Below are 15,430 nucleotides of genomic sequence, written 5' to 3' on the forward strand. Positions count from 1 at the left end.
GGGTAATGATGACCATCACATTCCACCATCTTTTTTATACTCTTGCCCTCTCTTTTCCCATCTCACCCCTTTGCCATATCTAGAGTTCATCTATTCCTCCCATGTTTCCTCTCCAACCCCACTATAAATCAACCTCCTTATATCAGAGAAAACATTTGGCATTTGGTTATTGGGGATTGGCTTACTTCACTTAGCATTATATTCTCCAACTCCATCCATTTACCTGCAAATATCATCATCTTATTCTCTTTTATTGCTGAGTAATATTCCATTGTGTATATATACCACATTTTCTTTATCCATTAATCTACTGACTTAAATAACAGCATACTACAGGGACACAGCCACATCAATGTTTATAGCAGCACAATTCACAATAGCTAAACTGTGGAACCAACCTAGATGTCCGTCAGTAGATGAATAGATATAGAATTAAGTTCTTAGGGTAAGTCTCTACATGGGGGAAGCCTTCTGTGGGATATGGCCTTACCACCTGCTGTGCCCACTGGCTCCTTCATACCTTTAACACCATTTGGCTGTTGGTCCTCTAATACACTTATGCCAATTGTAGTGGATATTGTAATTTTACAATTTAATTTAATTCCATAATGTAAAACATGAGTATAAACAGAGAATTCTTTTATGGAAACAGCTAAAAGCTTTGCCAAGACTCCATATATGTGAGTACCTAAAAATCTGTCATTGAGCAAGATTAGTTTCAAGTATGGAGGAAAATTACATAGATTTAAAACATACTCAGATTGGTCAACAGACATTTGTAAATTTTTACCTAATAAATACATTGAAACTAAAGATTGTGAACAAAACTTTATAGATATGCTTTATGCATAAGGCTGACTAGCAGTAATATTAAAATGAATGATACTGTCCCTATGCTAAAACATTAGTGTATAAATGTATATTTTTGTGTTCTAGTAGAAAATAAAGTGTGTAAACTCAGTACGCATCTCTCAGTTTTTGTGATCCCTTGTTATAAATGATTTTTTGGATTCTCTTACTGAGATCCCCAGTCAGATATGAGTGCTTCAAATGCAGTGTAATATCAACATGATAATTACCATAGCTACCATCCATAAGACTACATTTTGTAACAAATATGTTATTATCAAATTTACTTATTAACATGCAATTGCAAATTATCTTCTAAAACCACACAAATAGGAGGACTTCTTGCTCAGCATGTCTCTTTTCTCCCTACACTTCCCTTGGAAAGTATAAGATACAGGATCCAAAAAAAAAAAAAAAAGATACAGTATCAACTCCAGGGAGTTTATTGAGCTGGTTTCACCAAGCTTTCTGATCCTTCCCTGTGGCCAAGAGGTGCAGAGGCATTCTCTGTTAGTGACACCTTTAGGTATCATCTAGAGTAAAAATGGAGTAAACAATTTATTGTCTGATTAGAGAAGCCCTTGCCAAAAGACTGAAGGTGGCAATGACTTGGATAAACACTACCTCTATGAAGGCACACTTTCTTCCTTTTTTTCTTCTTCTTCTTTTTTTTTTAAATTAAGAGTACTGTGGGTCAAATTGGGGCTTCTCAAATTCTAGGGCAAGAGTCCTACCACCCAGCCCCTTGGTCTTGAACAACTTTCTCTTCAGCCTCCTGTCACAATGGGCAAAGGTGCAACTTATGCAGTCGATGGGGAGAAATAAAGAATATCCATGCGCTTCTGCCCTTTCAATGATTTATTTACTCAAATCACTGAATACAATTTCACTCTATAGGTTCTTAATCAAGAAAATGACAATCTTTAATGCTAGGCACTGCAATAGACATAGTCAATCCATAGCAAACAATTCTAGATTAATTCTAAACACTGTAAACATTCTTAATCATGACAGGCTCACCACAGATATTGTCTCTGTATGCTAAGCTCAAGTGCCAGATCTAAAGTCTCAAGCCTTAGGCTCTAAATCCAGCAGATGCACACTCACTCAGACCACGGTCATCAAGTCAGGGACCGAGGCAGGCTTCTCCTGGGGTGGAGCTCACAGTCCTTTGAAGAGAGGGTCGTAGGGAGAAGTTGCAGTTCTCACCAGGGTTAAGATGTGGCTGTAGAGTTTGGGAGTGGTGAGGAAGATGCAGGGGATCAGGAAAACGATGAGAAGAGTTGGGATGTCAGTCCAGGTCCTCATCAGGCTCTCCGGCATGAGGGCATCAGTGTTGGCTAGCTGAATGTCTCTTCATTTGCTCCATCATTTATACTAAATTTTGGGGCTTCTGACCACCCTTTCAATCCTTATCAGCTGCCACTGGATTTCTCGGTGACGTCATTTGTTCTGGGGTTAAGCATCTGGTCTGGTGGTTCCCCACCCTGATTTTCTTGCCTCTCCCCTTTATGGGGCAAGGGCAACATGACAGAGACTTCATTCTGGGCTTGTCAGGATGGTGAGAAGTGACTTGTTTATGTTAGGCTCTGCCTGATGATCATACTGGAGGGCTCCTTAGGCGTGCCTGGTGAGACTGCAGGTTTCAAAGTGGAGTTTTAAAATGGAGTTGCTTAGGTTAAGGCCTAAGGCCATCCTTACACCTCCATAGCACATTTTTTAAAAATATTTATTTTTTATAGTTGGACACAATACCTTTATTTCATTTATTTATTTTTTACGTGGTGCTGAGGATTGAACTCAGGGTCCCACGGGTGTGAGATAAGCGCTCTACCACTGAGCCACAACCCCAGCCCCCATAGCACATTTTTAATCAGGAACTTCAAAACCCTTGGTGATTCACTAAGGTGACATTTCCTGTGAAGTCCACACTCCTCCTGACTCCTTTCTGGGAATCTTTCCTGTTTCTGCTTTCTGTTCTTTATCTCCCCTTCCCCCAGTCCCACTGTCTACCCAAGCAAGAGCCCTGCTCATTCCCACATCTATACGTTGGGTTTCCAGCTCTGACCAAGCTCTATCTTCTAAGAAGTTAAAAAGTAAAGTGTAAGTAACCTCTGAGGACATGACCTCGTAAATTGGGACTCAGGGAGCTCCAGCTAATTCACCAATCACCATGTGAAAATAATGATAAAGTCACAATTTCAAGGTTGGGGGAGAGGCAGGAGAAAACAGAAATGATCCTTTAATAATTTGTCATATTAAATTCAAAATATATTTATTTGAAAAATATCTAGAAAAATATACACTGAATCCAATGTAAGTATGAGACATAATGGGGGAATTGGAAAAGGGCATTTTATATTAACTTTGGAAATTAATTTCCATTAATAAACAGAAACACAGGAAACAAATTGAAAATAGCATAGGCCAGGATGATGATGTTGTTGTTGTTTTTAAAGATATGATATTGCTGCTTACAATTACAAGAAATGGATGATAATATTTTAAATGAGTTAACTTTGGTCCATCATGCTTACTTCATGGTGTGAAGAAAACAGCACTTGAATGACTTTTTTCCCTTAATTTGTTCTAAATTACAGCAAAGTGCTCTGCAAGAAGCAAGTGCTTGCGTTAATTAACTCTGAGTAAAGAAGGTCACTGGTATACAGAGGGCTCATTTTGTGGTTTTAGTTATAGATTTTCTTCTGTAATTAGAATTCATCATTAGGCATTGTAAGCACGTGCAGATTCTTGCTTTTTTATCCGGTACTTCAGAATTGGGCACATTTGTTGATTTTCCTCTAAAAACATTTAAAATGCAGCAACAATAATCGAACTGACTTATAGGATGAAACAAATGTACAACACATTTATAAGTATATCTAAAATACTGTCGTTTTCTCTGAACCTGAGTATTATTATAGCTTAATTTTTAAAATTGCATATAAATGATTGTACAAGTACTTCAAATTTTGCAACATAAAGAATTAACAAATCTGAATATTAGTCATTTTATATTGAATTGTGAGCACAAAGAAAAAAATTATAAATGCTGTAAATTCTTGTATATAATCCATGATACCAAAAATTTAACCAAAGCTTTAAAGAACCATAAACAGCTAAGTTAATATTTCTAAAATAGATATACATTTTAATGCTTATTCTAATGTTCACTTAATTTTAGTTTTTTTAAATGTAAGCCATTATTTTTATGCCTAACAATTATAAGAGCCATACTACATGTTAATTATGTTGCTGATACAACACATGATATAATATAAATGAAAATTGTTTATGAAAGTTAGTGTTTGAATATCATGATGATGAACAATCCAGACTTATTTACCTCTTCTAATTCACTCCAATGTTAACTAGGAATCACTATAAACAAGCTGACTTAAGTGGATTTAGCCACAGTATAAAGGTAGTAACATGTCACTTCTGTGATCATGTTTTCCCTGAGTATTCAAAAGTTAACAGCACACAGATTTGGTCCATCTTTTCTTTGTAGTTGGCACTAAATGTAAAAGCTGCTTTCTGATTCAAAAAGATATCAAAGAAGCTGTTTTATCTAAATGTCCTACCACTTATTAGGCTTTGCTTACCCTATTAAGTCTTTTTCTCTGCCTCTGACAGGGTTAATTAGTACCTCACTTTTTTTTTTTCTCTCCAGATTCTGTTCCTCTTTTTCTTGTTTGTATTACTTGAGAAGTATCCCATTGTCAAACCAATGAGCCAAATAAGTCAATGATCATAAAAAGTCTGATTTCATTTTTAATTAAAATAAACATGTTCATACTCATCTTCACTACTCAGAAATCCAACATAGATAAAACCAAAAGCTTTTTGCCTTGATAACACACAATGTCAGTTTCTCAGCAGTATCTACACTCTCTTCATGTTGCTTTCACCAGATAGTCTTTCTAGAAATACATTCTTTTTTTTTCTTTTTTTTATTGTTGGTTGTTCAAAACATAACATAGTTCTTGATACATCATATTTCACACTTTGATTCAAGTGGGCTATGAACTCCCATTTTTACCCCGTATTAGAAATACATTCTTAAGCAATTGACAGTGGATGGATGAGCTAAGGTCTCAAACAAAGGTAGTTAGCACTGCTGCTGTTGCACTGTATGATACATGTCCATTTATCAATCCAGAGTATGAACATGGGGCCCAATAACTCATTTCTGACTCACTGTTTCATCCTTAACAAATGTATGAAAAGGGAAAATGTATGAAGGCAGGGAAAGACATGGGGCTCTTCAAATACAGTTTATGATTTCTTTATTTGAAGAAACTTCACTGATACCAATATTTTGCCTTTTTCTTTCTTTCTTTAGTGCCTTGAAGGAGTTTCCAAAGGCAAGCCATTGTAGCAAGATTTGGTATGAAATCTATGTTTTTAAAAAAGTTTCATAGATTTTTTTTAAGGTAGAAAAAAACATTTATACAAAGAGAAGTGGGAAAGAACCAGAGTGGTATTTTAAGTCACTTCCTATCAGGAATAACACATGAAGTTAAAATTCTAGAAATTGAGATCCTTAAAAATACCCATAGCCCTGTGTTTCTCAGAAATTTTTATTTACCATCTAGTGTGTGTCCCCAGCTTGGAGACTGTTGACTTCAAGACTGTATTTCAGTAGTCCATGGGGCTTAGGGGTGTAGCTCAGTGGTAGGGCACATGCTTAGCATGTGCAAGCCTTGGGTTCAATCCCCAATACAAAAACTAAAACAAAACATAAATAAGCTCATATAAACTACATAAATCAAACGTAGATATCCAGTTAACTTACTCTGTCAGCAACAGGTAGGAGACCCATTGGAAGACTCCAAGCACTTAGGAAGTGCAGGTCCATTATACAGCAGGGTCCTGTACCTATAAATGGCTGCATAAAACAAAGTCCTCCTGCTAGTTCATGTAGATGTGAGTGAGAAATAAACCTTTGCTGAGCTCTAATTCCAAGATTTGGGGATTGTTAATAGTGTTTAGCCTGTCCTGACTAATCGAGTAGCTGATGTGCTGGATAGGGTTTCTCCATTATAGGCATGAAGTGACCTTGTAGCCAAGACTACGGTGTCCTGTGAGGGTATTGAATGGGAATCACAGCCTGTTCTCAGGAAATGAGGCAGTGCCAGAGAAAGTCAGGATAGGGCCCAATCAAAGAGAAGAGATTACAAACTACTCTACCTACACCCTCCTGGCAGTTGCCAGCAGATCTCTAGGGAGTGGGTTCAGACAGCTGCTCTCAGTGGACACCAGAAGACACCTGTCAGAGGTCAGTTATGGCCTTCTCCTCCCAATATCAGAAGGACACAGCAACTTCCCGTATATTCAACTGCCATTTTAAGGAGGGAAAAGAAATCCAAAAACAAATGTTCATCTAAAGAGATCATCTAATCCACCTTTGATGGGGTGGGGATCCTTCAATAGAAGAAACATTTAACCTGGAAGAATACTGTTGGAATCAGAAATGAAGATATCCTAACTTGGAAAACCCAATATTCTTCATTACCCAGAGTTTATAAAGATACTCTGTTAGTCATAGGAAATGACTGACTTTTAAAAGGGGAGAACATATTAGTTCTGTGTGAGTTTGTGACCCTACTAATCTTTTTTTTTTCTTTTTATGTTGTGACTATAAAATCTAGTTCAGATTAAAAATAGATATGAAAAAAGTTTTTAAAAGTATACATGCATTAGAAAGCATGTATGCTTTTAAATATTTTAATACTTTCTATTTCTGAAAATTCAGCAATGGCCAAGAATACATGATTTGTTTAAAGGGACAGTTTCTCTGGAGATGTGGCTCAGTACTAAATATCAAAATACAGAGCACTGACAAGCAATAGTTGTTTTTTTTTTTTCTTCAAAAGTACTTTCCTAATGACATCCTTTGTCAAATTGTTATGCGTGACGACATCCTTTGCCTGGAAGGCTAATTGGTTATAGTTTTTATCAAATCTGCAGAAAAGAGCAGAATTTTAATTTCACTTGACATATTGTTAAATTGAGCTTTTATGCCATCTGGTTAGTTCAAGTCAATTGTTATTCTTTTGAGTCGTAAATATACAACTTCCACATTATGCATCTTTGAAAAAATGAAGTCCTCAGACAGAAAAAATTATGAAAGTCGATTGTCCCAGTGTATAGACTACACAGCAGTAGCAAAAAACTGCTGTTGAAAGTTGTATGAACTATTTCAGTCCACTAGCACTCTGTTCTTAATAGTATGCTCTTCAAATGTGTTTGTCAAGATGGCTTGTTTGCCACTTGGAAATTCATTCATACTCTCTCCGGGAGCTCCCCCTTGTGACTAGTGGTCACCAGTGTTGAGGCAGTTGGTTTTAACAATTAAAATGCACACTCTCAGGGAGGCCCTGAGATTCCCTATTTCTGTCACAGAACTGTATTTAATTTTCCTAACTACTTACTGTTTTCTATGTATGGACTCTTTGCTGGGTGCTATTAATTTTTCCTCATTGGAGAATAAGTGCCACAAACACTGAGACCTCCTTGATTTGTGTACCCTGGCTGCTGCTGCTGCTGCTGCTGCTGCTGCTGCTGCTGCTCCTCCTCCTCCTCCTCCTCCTCCTCCTCCTCCTCCTCCTCCTCCTTCTTCTTCTTCTTTTTTTTTTTTTTAAGATTTTTTAGTTGTAGTTGGACATAACACCTTTATTTTTTAAATTTATTTTTATGTAGTGCTGAGGATGGAACCCAGGACCTGCACATGCTAGGAGATCACTCTATAAAGCTGAGCCCCAATCCAGTGCTCTAAAGCTGAGCCCCAGCCCTAGCACATTGTTCTTAATAGGAAATCAGTAAACACTTCTGCAATGAGTAAATTTGTGGTTATTGATTTTGGAGCCATTTTTCTTTGTAAGAAATTAACAAAGGAAGATCAAACCTGTGATTTTTTTAAAATTTGATGGTAGTAATTATTATTAACTAACCAAACTATCTAGCCTAACACAAGGTATCTAGATCACTAGCAGAGGGCAATTTATTTAGTGCTTCCCAATGCAACCTCTAGGCTCATTCTTATGGGACTATAATTCAGACCCTCAATTTTTCCCTTTTAAATTCAAGTTTCATATCTCTGGTTGTTGAGAAAGTTATGAATTATTTTATATATTTATAATAAATCCCACAGATTTTTAATAGTATCAAATATCAATATATTTCTTTAAGTTTATCTATAAGGTATCTTTAAATATCAAACTTGATAAGTCATTTAACAGTTGAAAGGTTCAGAGGTTCAGGCACTTTCAACTATGTGGTTGCTCATGAAAGTGCACTGTTCACCAAGAGCTGTACTATTTAAAGAAAGATAATTTTTCTTCCCTTTAGCTTGAGAAGTCACGCCTACTAAAAATTAATATATACTTGAGAGCCCCAAAATTGTTTGAAATTTAGAAATTTAGAAATAAATTAGTACTTTTCAAATCTGCCTATTATAAATGATTGACTTAGAAACAAACAAGAAATGTAAGAAGCCTATTTCTCTCTTATATAAGTGTAGAATTTAGAAATTTGTTTTACTTCCTCTTTCTCGATCTTTTAATGGAATGAGTTTTGGTGAATGTCTCAGGAGGTATATCAGCTTGGTTTTACAATACCAAAAAAAAAAAAATTTAGTAGGATTATATTAGTGCAAAAGCAATTATTCACATTGGTTTGAGAGTTTTCAATAGGGGTTTCTTTTAATAGTTCCTGTCTTTCTGAATAATAATCATTATATAATTTCCCCTTTCTAAGAATGGATCACAGTTTATAATAATGAATAAATCAAACCCAACCTGATTTGATTACAATTAAAAGCCAGTAATCACTTTAACAATAGTTAAAACGGTGACACAATTCCATTCTTATGGCATCTAGTTAAAGGGAAATACAGACAGGAATCCCCCCTGCAGTCTTCTCTGCTTATCTCCAGAGCTGTGCTAGTCTCTGACTTCATTATCACTGGTCATTCTTCTCAAGGTCAGAAATGAGAATATTTTCTTCTAAATGTGTTGTACTAAAATTGGTTGCAGGATAGTAAGGATTCCGAAATGCTGCAAGTCTCCGGAAGAAGCCACTATTCTGCTTGTGTATGTAGAAGGACAGTGTGATAATCACTAGGATTATTATCAATGTCAATGCAACTGCAAGAGGAATAATGCTGTGACTTGGTCCTGAATGAAGATTTAAAAAAATTAAAAAAAAAGAAAATAGGAAAAATTTGAGTGACAATGAGGAAATATGAATCTTCTTACCTTGTTGCTTTCTATTTTATTGTTTCTAAGAAAAATCAAAATACTCCTTCTGCTCCAAACCTACCTTTTCCTGGGTGCTCCATTACAGTGTGAATATCTAAAAGAAAAGAAAAGAAAAGTTGAAATGAATTTTTTCTTTTAATTCAGCAAAATTATCTCATTACTTATAGCAAGGATCAGCATACTATGGCCCATGAGTTACCTGTTCTTATGAATAATGTGTTATTGGAGCTCAGCCATATTCACTTACATATTAACTGTGACTGTTTATGAGGCAATGCCAGTGTTGCAGAGATCCTATGGCCCCCAGAGCACAAAATATTTACTACCTGGAAAAGCTTAGTGGCCCTTCATTTATAGTGATCATTCTATTATTATTAGCATTACAAACGTATGCACTGCAATCTTCTTAAAAAATTATTTTGTACATATTTTTCTTTGTTGATGGACCTTTATTTTATTCATTTATTTATATGAGGTGCTGAGAATAGGTGCCTCACACATGCTAGACAAGCACTGTACCACTGAGCCACAACCCTAGTCCTACTGCATTCTTTTCTAAGCCAAAGAATTCCCATCCAGTGTGAGCACTGTCCTGCAATGGAAAATGAAAGTAAAACACAGTCCCCATACATCAGGAGCTCATGGGTTCTTTTTCTTTTTTTTTTTAATCTGTTGTGGAGTTTATCCAGCAAGGATAACCTGTCTACTTCTATGCAAGGATTTTACAGGCAGCATTTTCTCACCTCTGTGATCTCAAAAGTCTTAGGAAATTAATAATAGCTCTTCCAGTAAAAAAAGTGAGATGGCTCCTGTTTTAAGATTTTTACTGTAAACATATATATTTTTCAAGTAGACTACCTCAAAATTCAACCTCTGCAATTTTTGATCCTGGTAAAGATCCAAAGGAAGATATAGAGGATAATCTGGAAGAAGACGAGTAAGTGGATAGTGAGTGGAGGCGGTACCTTGAACTCTGTTTACACCTACTCACTCTGACAGACTTAAAAGAAACATCATTGTTATTACCTACAGCAAAGCTTCATTAAAAAACCTTGTTTCTATAATTTAAAAATAATGTCACATAATTTTACATCAAATTATTAAAAACATTTATTATTCTATGTGGGTAAAAGATACTTCTTAGTGAAAGACAGTTAATAGATATTTATTCTCCTGATAAAGGCAGTGGAGGCATAGAAGGAACTCTTAGAGAATTGGAACTATAACCTTTGATGTAGCCTCAATTTGGACAAGCATTTTTCTCATTTGCAAAGTGGGGATTTTTAAAAATTTGTTCTTTTTAGCTATATACTACAACAGAGTATATTTTGACATATTATATACACATGGAGTATAACTTCGCATGGTTGTACATGATGTGGAGTTACACTGGTTGTGTATGAACTGTTCATATATGAATATAGGAAAGTTATATCAAATTCATTCTACTATCTTTCCTATTCCCATCCCTTCTCCCTTCCCATAATTCCCCTTTGTCTAATCCAATGAACTTCTATTCTGCCCCTGCCCCTACTTATTGTGAGTCAGCGTCCGAATTTCAGAGAGAACATTTATTTGGACTTTGGTTTTTTGGGATTAGCTTATTTCACTTAGCATGATCGTCTCCAACTCCATCTAAAGTGGGAATATTTTAATTGCTCCACTATCTTACAAAGTTGCTGTGAAGGATGAAAGAGGTGTCACGTATTATAAAAAGCTTTAAAGTCCTTACAGACATGAGGTACTTCTGACTTGTTCTTTCACTTTCTCTTATTTAAAAAATACTTATTTTTGAGTTGCAGTTGGACACAATACCTTTATTTCACTTATTTATGTTTATGTGGTGCTGTCGATCAAACCCAGGGTCTTCCACATGTTAGGCAAGCCCCCTACCACTGAGCTACAGCCCAGCCTCTGATTTGTTCTTGATCCTATGTGCAGGTGGTAACTTGGGCACGCCCTAACCATGTTTCCCACACAGAATGATACACTATTGGAGCCTCAAACATTGATGTCCACAGCAAGTTTTTTTTCCTTCTTTCTCAGTGTCTAATCAGTCATGAAGGCCTGGTGAATCTCTCTTCCCACATCCCCCCCTTTTTTTAATGTTGTCACTCAGGTTACAAATACTTCTCTTGACATTGAATAAGTGCGTCGTGGCAGGTGTCTACAGAGAACACTGGGTACTTTTCTCCTCTCCCATGAACTTGGCTCTTCAGCCTGAATTCTCTGTGAATGGACCTTCTTCACTGGTCAGTTTTATTTTCACCACTCTCAAACATGAGCCCCCCCCCCACTCTAATCTAAGCTTATTGTCCATTCTGCCTTAAGCCATGACGGGCTTTTTGTTTAAAATGCCTCTTTTCTCCTCTGTTCCATCTTCTAATAGTCTCTTCATCATTTTAGATTCCACAACCTTATCTCTCTGAGGTCTTATCCAGCAGCTCCAGGCATACAAATTCCTCCTTGCTGATAAGATTGTCATCTAGAAATTGTTCTGATTATTATAGACACCTTCTCACAGTTAATGATCTTTCTTGACATCTTACCTTAAAAATCTTTACTGTTGTTTGCAACTGACTACAATCTTCTGACTTGATTCCTAAATTATTTTTTGATCACTCTAAGCAAGTTACTCAGGATGAAGTTAAATGTGACTTTTATGACATATCATGCTTATGTCATGACACAGAGAATCACTTCTACCTGTTCATGACAAATATGCCAGATATATAGAGTGTATTTTCTGAGGCCAAAGACAAACTTAACCTTCTGAGTAGCATCACCGGAATGGAGTTGGCTGGTTTACATTCTAATTCTATTTGCTTGTTGGGCTAACAGCCAAGAACAAGAGTCTTTGAATGAGTTGGTTTATAATGTTTTTTTCTTTCTTCACATATGAGAGGAAGTAGCTGAAATGTTCTCTGACTTGTTTTATGCAGAACAAGATGATAATTCCAGAGTCTATCTGAATACTCTCCAAATACTTAGATTTAAAAACTTGAAATGCTGAAATAGTGGGTTAACGTTAATTAGGGTAGAATAAAAATGAAGACTTACTCTCTGATTAACCCACCTGCCTCCATTTTACATATGAACCCCTTTTTTTCTTCACATGGGGTTAACTGCCACACTCCTTCCGGGACCTTCAGGGCAACACACTGGTGGGACTGGAGGTGGTCCATATCTGGCTTCCGAATGCCCCAGTTTGATTGGTCTGTGGGTGTTCCATCAAACCATTTTATGGTTTCATCTGTGAAAATATTACTGACTTATTATACGTTATATGCATGGTTTCAAACACACTAAGACTGCAATGAACCATAGAAATCGATCCCTAAGTTTAATGAGACTCTCTCCTCTGATGCATTAGCTCTGTGAGGACAGTCATGAACTCAATATCAAAGGTAGGTATTAATGAAGTTGACTTGTGAATCACCCTTTATTTATTTTAGATACATTGTTCTATTTAGTACATTTAGAATATCATGTTTATTAGTGTAACAGTTTGAAACATTCCATGTAATTTCTAGCCAATTTCAAGAAATTATTGAGTAAATGAAACTAATCAATGTAAGGACACTCTTTTGAGTCCTAACCTCCAAGTCTTTATCAAATGATTTATGTTCTAAAAGAATTTTACAGTGAATGTCTTTAAATAGCAAGCCAGTCATATGCCAAGGGATTAGAGGCAGTGGGAGACCATCCCATATACAGGAGGGATGCACTGACTGAAAAGAATTTAAAACTAAAACTAAAACTAGCTAAAAGTTTATTTGCTTTTTATTATCACCATCTGCTAGAAACTCTATAAGGTTAGTGATTAAAATGCTCCCCTTAAGGGTAGGCTCACCTCCAACTTTGGTATACCACTGTTACAAGCTCTTCATGCTGATGAAAATAATTTTCTTTACAAGTACCTTTCAATAACCATCAATTACATAAAGAAAAGAATACCAGGCTTCCATTTTATTACAAACTCTGGTTTTTATGAGTAGCAAATAGGAATTCTAATAGAACAATTTATCACTGAAACATTTCCATAACTCTATTGTGCTTTTATAACATTTAGAAACCTGGGGCATTTTCCAGTCAGTCTGGTTTTGGTGTGATATGCTGAGGTCTGTGAATTCACAGTTCCAGCCAAGCATCTTCACAGTAATCGTAAAGGTAAACTTGTTGTTGTTCATTTTTATTTTTGCTATTCTGGGATTATTCCAGAGGATAAGAAGGTATAGAACAGGGTAGCAATGTTGTTTGTGGAAGAAATGGCTTCAGGATTCATGCTATTTTTTTCAAAGCAAATGTGTGCAAGGAGATTTTTCTGGCTCACAGATGCCATTATCATTAGCCCTAACAACTGTGTATTTATTCATGCCCTCTCCTTTTCTCTACCCAAATCACTTACTGTTACTATCAAATTGAGCATTCAACCAAACCATCTGGACAGAAGAACCAAACGCAAAAAGCTCTTCCAGGAGAAATGAATTTTCAGCCTCATCCTTGATTGTTAAAAGATTAGATCCTATAAAAGAGTCAAGTAGCAAATGAGCAAGTATTTGTGTCTACACATTTTAAAAATGTCTTCTATGCCACTATTTGCAAAGTGCAGACTTTGAAAAGTAAAAATCTTTGTTATGAATAAAGTGATTTTGATTAAAAAGTTTAAGATAAAAGCACATTTACTAAGATTGCATTTAAGAAGTTAAAACATAGAATATTAATTTTAGAGAACATTAAAAATTCACAATGCAAATGCATTCAAAATGAACATTTCCTTCAGAAAATGCAATATACTGAGACATCATCTCAGGTTTTCAAATTCTACACTGGACATTAAGTTGCATATATTATCTGTCCCCAAACAAGCAAATTTAATAGTATTTATTGCTTTCTATAGTTTTTGTTGCTCTTAACATCACTAAATAATCAGACAAATGAGAAAAACACATTGTTTACTGAAATGTCAAGAAGGAGCACATGAAAGAATTTTACCATCACAAAAGAATTACCTTCCTTTTTGCAAAATTCATGAGCAGCCTCAAAACTCGTGCTGTCTAGGACTGTAGAAAAACTGTAGCAATTACTTTTGAATTTTATCCAGGGAATAGATGTTTCTGAGCACAACACTGGGTGTTCAAATGGTTTTGTTTCTATGAAGAAAAACCAGTTATGATTTCAGGGTGGTGACTGGCTCCATTTATTGAGATAAACATTACATTATATTCTATGAAAGACCAAGATAAATATATGTAATAAGATTTTCATGGTAATATTCTGAAAGATAGGATTTAATGTAAATGATTACAAAACTAGGGCCAGTTTCTAGCATTTCTGACAGAAACAATATTTACCTAAACATAGCAGTGTATATTAATACATAGCTTAGTTTGAGTGGTGACTGGGTGAGGGGGACTATCTTTCATGTTTGCAATTGGTATCCTAAAGGTTGGGACATCTGGAGGATGTGATTCATAGAAACAGTGACAGCTCAATGATTCTGGCAAAAGGGACTTCCATATGTACAAAATGTGTTTCATGCAGTGCTGAATATCATAGGTTTTAAAAAAATCCTTCCTCACTAATAAATCTATGAGAGAAAACAATGCAACACGACATGAAATAAAACAAATAAGATCCATTTTTTAAAAAATATTTTTAAATTGTTGATGGACTTTGTTTATTTATATGTGGTGCTGAGAATCAAACCCAGTGCCTCACACATGCTAGGCAAGCGCTCTTCCATTGAGCTACAACCCCGACCCTAAATGAGATAAATTTGAAGGGACTTTACTTCTAGGGAAAGCATGAGAGTTAGACTCATCCATCCTGAGATCCTGGCTCTGCCACTTACTGGCTGTGTGACTGTGGGCCCATTACCCACATTGATTCCTTTATCTATAAAAGGAAACTAACAACAATATCTTTTTTATAATCTGGGACTTTAAATTCATTAGTGCTGGATACTTCTAAAGTACTCAATGATGCATTGTTCTTGAAAAGAGAGAGAGAGCTTTTATGGTGTTTCAGAAACAGAATTAATTTTTTCATATACATTTAAATATACATATATTTATTTACATTTAACTCTGAATTGTTTTGATCTAAAGTTACATATTGTGTATGCTATTTGATATAGTACCAAAAACATAAGTAAGTCTTACATTTTTATGAAATGAGAGATTTAAAAGGAGAATAGCTAGTGCTACGGAACTTAAAAAAATAACAAATATTTATTGAGGACTTACAGTTTGCTAAAGGTATATCAGAAGTACTTGTGACTTTACAGAGCTTATATTTTAGTGAAATATATTTTA

At 35.6% G+C, this 15,430-nt stretch overlaps 1 protein-coding gene across 3 annotated transcripts in view; it reads right to left on the reverse strand.

Annotated features, from left to right (window-relative positions):
- Window positions 1–1,689: 1,689 nt before the first annotated feature.
- The window catches only part of Pla2r1 (phospholipase A2 receptor 1), a 117,424-nt gene continuing 103,683 nt past the window's right edge, over window positions 1,690–15,430 (reverse strand). For 2 of the 3 annotated variants that reach the window (XM_078017465.1, XM_005315764.5), the window contains 5 exons: window positions 14,126–14,266; window positions 13,522–13,638; window positions 12,190–12,366; window positions 9,175–9,207; window positions 4,606–9,029 (listed from right to left, as the gene is read on the reverse strand). In XM_078017465.1, coding sequence (XP_077873591.1) covers window positions 8,815–9,029; window positions 9,175–9,207; window positions 12,190–12,366; window positions 13,522–13,638; window positions 14,126–14,266 — 683 coding nt within the window. In that variant the 3' untranslated portion in view covers window positions 4,606–8,814. Of the gene's footprint in view, window positions 2,486–4,605; window positions 9,030–9,174; window positions 9,208–12,189; window positions 12,367–13,521; window positions 13,639–14,125; window positions 14,267–15,430 lie in introns of those variants that run through there. The other variant, XM_078017464.1, reaches the window with a different exon arrangement.

Source organism: Ictidomys tridecemlineatus, chromosome 7 (genome assembly GCF_052094955.1).
Source record: "Ictidomys tridecemlineatus isolate mIctTri1 chromosome 7, mIctTri1.hap1, whole genome shotgun sequence".
In the NCBI taxonomy this organism is placed as follows: Eukaryota; Metazoa; Chordata; class Mammalia; order Rodentia; family Sciuridae; genus Ictidomys; species Ictidomys tridecemlineatus.